Here is a 3,059-nt window from a genome sequence, read left to right as displayed (position 1 = left end):
GGTCCCCATAAGGCAGAATGATGAGAATTAGGGTAGCCCTAAAATGGAATGATGGTCCGTAGGATCCCTGTAAGGCAGAATGATGGTCCTTAGGGTTGCTATAAGGTGGAATGATGGTCCTTAGGGTCCCCATAAGGCAGAATGATGAGAATTAGGGTAGCCCTAAAATGGAATGATGGTCCGTAGGATCCCTGTAAGGCAGAATGATGGTCCTTAGGGTTGCTATAAGGTGGAATGATAGTCCTTAGGGTCACCCTATGTTAAAATGATGGTCCTCAGAGGCTGGCAAACTCCAGAGTTGGGCGCCGTCCTCCAAGTCCCATTTACCGTCCTCAGAGGGAAAGGGGTTAGAAGCCCCGCCCCCGGCACGCAAAGGTTCGCCATCACTGCCTTAGGGTCTCCATAAATTGGAATGAAGCACACAGGAACAATATTGCCCTGAGCAAAGAGTCCTGCCCAGAGGAGCATCTCGCCCTGTTCCTAGGCATTCCCCTAGAGAGGGCTCTCCTTCCTTCCCCACCTGGGGCCTGGAGGAAAGGACCCGGAGCCACCGCAGCAGCCTCCCAGCGGGGCCCTTTCCTCCAGAGCCCCAAGGAGGGCGGGGTGCCCTTAGGTTCCCCACCAGGAAGAGGATGAGTGTGGCTTTGCAGTCGAGGCCTCCGCGCTCCGGGAGGCAGGAGGAGCACCATGGCAACAGAATCCCTGCATGAAACGGGGCGCTCACTGACCTGAGGCGGAGCGAGATCGCCGGGACGCCATGTTGGCAACAAGGGGGAGGAGCCAGGGAGGGAGGCCGGCCGCCAGCTGCTCCGCACCACAACCCCCTCCGCCTGGCACACGCGCCACAGGTGCCATACTCTGCGCATGCTCATAAGAACGCAAGGCCTCCCTCGCCGCTGGAGAGGTTTTCTGGCACGGCAGCCCCAGCTCTCGTCGCGTGACGTCACCACGGACCCTTCCTCTTCCCCCGGGAGGAATTATGGGAAATGTAGTTTTTTAATTGTCACTGCAAAGGAGGACAAGGCACGGCAAAATGGAGGACGTTCGAGAAGGGAAAAATAATGGAGAGCATGACCAAATAAAAGCTATTAAAAAACAACACACCATTCATAGAAATATCAATGGATGCATCTTAGTCATGCTCAAAATGGAAGACATTTGGGGAAAACTGGAGGGCATGACCAAATAAAAGCTAAATACACTCATATAAATTCATACTTTTGAGTCAGGTTCAAAATGGAGGACGTTTTGAAATTCCTCCCAGGGCAGAAGGCTGAAATGGATGATGTGTTCTACAAAAGGAGGCCTTCTGGTCTCCCAGCTAAAATGGAGGACACTTTGACATTCCTTCTGGGCAGAAGGTTGAAATGTAGGATGTGTCCTGGATAAAGGAGGACATCTGGTCATCCTACCAAAAATGGAGGACGTTTTTGACGTTCCTCCTGTGCAAAGGCTGAAATGTAGGGCGTGTCCTATAAAAAGAGGACGTCTGGTCACACTGCCAGAATGGAAGACATTTTGAAATATCTCCTGGGGAAGGCTGAAATATGGGACACGTCGTAGAAAAGGAGGACGTGTGGTCACCCTGCCAGAATGGAGGATGCTTTGACATTCCTCCTGGGCAGGGCTGAAATGTAGGGCGTGTCCTACAAAAGGAGGACGTGTGGTCACCCTGCCAGAATGGAAGACGTTTTGAAATCGCTCCTGGGCAGAAGTCTGAAATGTAGGGTGTGTCCTGGTTAAAGGAGGACGTGTGGTCCCCCTGCCAAAATGGAGGTCGTAACTTCTGACATTCCTCCTGGACAGAAGGCTAAAGTGTAGGAAGTGTCTTGCATAATGGAGGACGTGGGGGTGTCTCTGTGGCTGTGGCATTATCCCAGAGCGCCTCAGAAGGCATTAATGGCCTCCCCTTTTCCCCCTTCAAACGTGCAAAGCACACAGTGGGCTTGTCATAGTAACTGCATGAGGGGCTTCTCTGAGGCGTTCCCTCTGGCGCCTTGGGAGCAAGCCTTCCGCCATGGCGCTGAGGGACAGACTGAGGGGCTGAAGCAAGCAGCCCTCTGAATGGCGCCGTTTCCTCTCCTCCTCGGCTCTCTTTTGCCAGACTGGCGCCTCCCCCTTCTCCCCTCAGGCGGGCCTCTCTTTCCCTCCCTGGCGATGCTTGCTAATTGTGCCTCAACGTTGTTTAAATTGCGATTTATGGCGGCACTGAGGCGAGCCTATCTGGGTTTTCTGGAGCCGAGAGTGTGTGACTCGACCAACGATGGCCAGCTGGGAATGGAAACTAGAGTCCTAGCTCCAAAGTACATGGAAGAAATAATCCAGTTTGAGACTGCTTTAACAGCCCTGGGAACTGTAGTTTTGTGAGACATTGAGACTCCTGTGTCAGAGAGCTCCAGTAACACAACAAAACTACAACTCCCAGGCTTCCCTTGCACTGAAGCCAGAGGTTTTGGACCCTACACTGAAGAAATAATGCAGTTTGACACCACTTTTATCCTATGGAATCCTGGGGTTTGTAGCTTTACAAGATCTTTATGCCTCCTCTGCCTTGCCAAACTACAAATCACAGGATCCTGTATAGGATGGAGCCATGACAGTTAAAATGGTGTCCATTCGGTCCAAAACACACTGCAGAAATAATCCAGTTTGAGACTACTTTAACTGCCCAGTGCCAAGGAATCCTGGGAACTGTAGTTCATTGTGGCACCAGAGCTCTCTGATAGAGAAGGCAAAATGACTCACAAAACTACTGTTCCCAGAATTCCCTAGCTTTGAGGCAGGGCAGTGTGCGTACACACACACACACACAAAGATGTGTGTGCAAGCATATACATTCAGCATTACACTTTCAGCTGCTCCACAGTTTGTGTGTGTGTGTATATATATATATATATGCGTGTGTGTATATGTGTATATATATATATATATACACACACACACAAAGATGTGTGTGTAAGCATATACATGCAGCATTACACTTTCAGCTGCTCCACAGTATGTATGTATGTATGTATATATATATATATACACACACACACACACACACACACACACAC

At 50.5% G+C, this 3,059-nt stretch overlaps 1 protein-coding gene across 1 annotated transcript in view; it reads right to left on the bottom strand.

The window, feature by feature from the left end:
• The window catches only part of FUNDC1 (FUN14 domain containing 1), an 18,293-nt gene extending 17,407 nt beyond the window's left edge, over window positions 1–886 (bottom strand). The window contains exon 1 of the mRNA XM_042460593.1: window positions 729–886. Within this exon, the coding sequence (XP_042316527.1) occupies window positions 729–855 (127 nt within the window). The 5' untranslated portion in view covers window positions 856–886. The remainder of the gene's footprint in view (window positions 1–728) is intronic.
• Between the last annotated feature and the right edge of the window lie 2,173 nt (window positions 887–3,059).

Source organism: Sceloporus undulatus, chromosome 3 (assembly GCF_019175285.1).
Source record: "Sceloporus undulatus isolate JIND9_A2432 ecotype Alabama chromosome 3, SceUnd_v1.1, whole genome shotgun sequence".
NCBI classification, from domain to species: Eukaryota; Metazoa; Chordata; class Lepidosauria; order Squamata; family Phrynosomatidae; genus Sceloporus; species Sceloporus undulatus.
The sequence above is the reverse complement of the archived record's forward strand: the minus strand, read 5'-3'. Positions and strand labels throughout refer to the sequence as shown.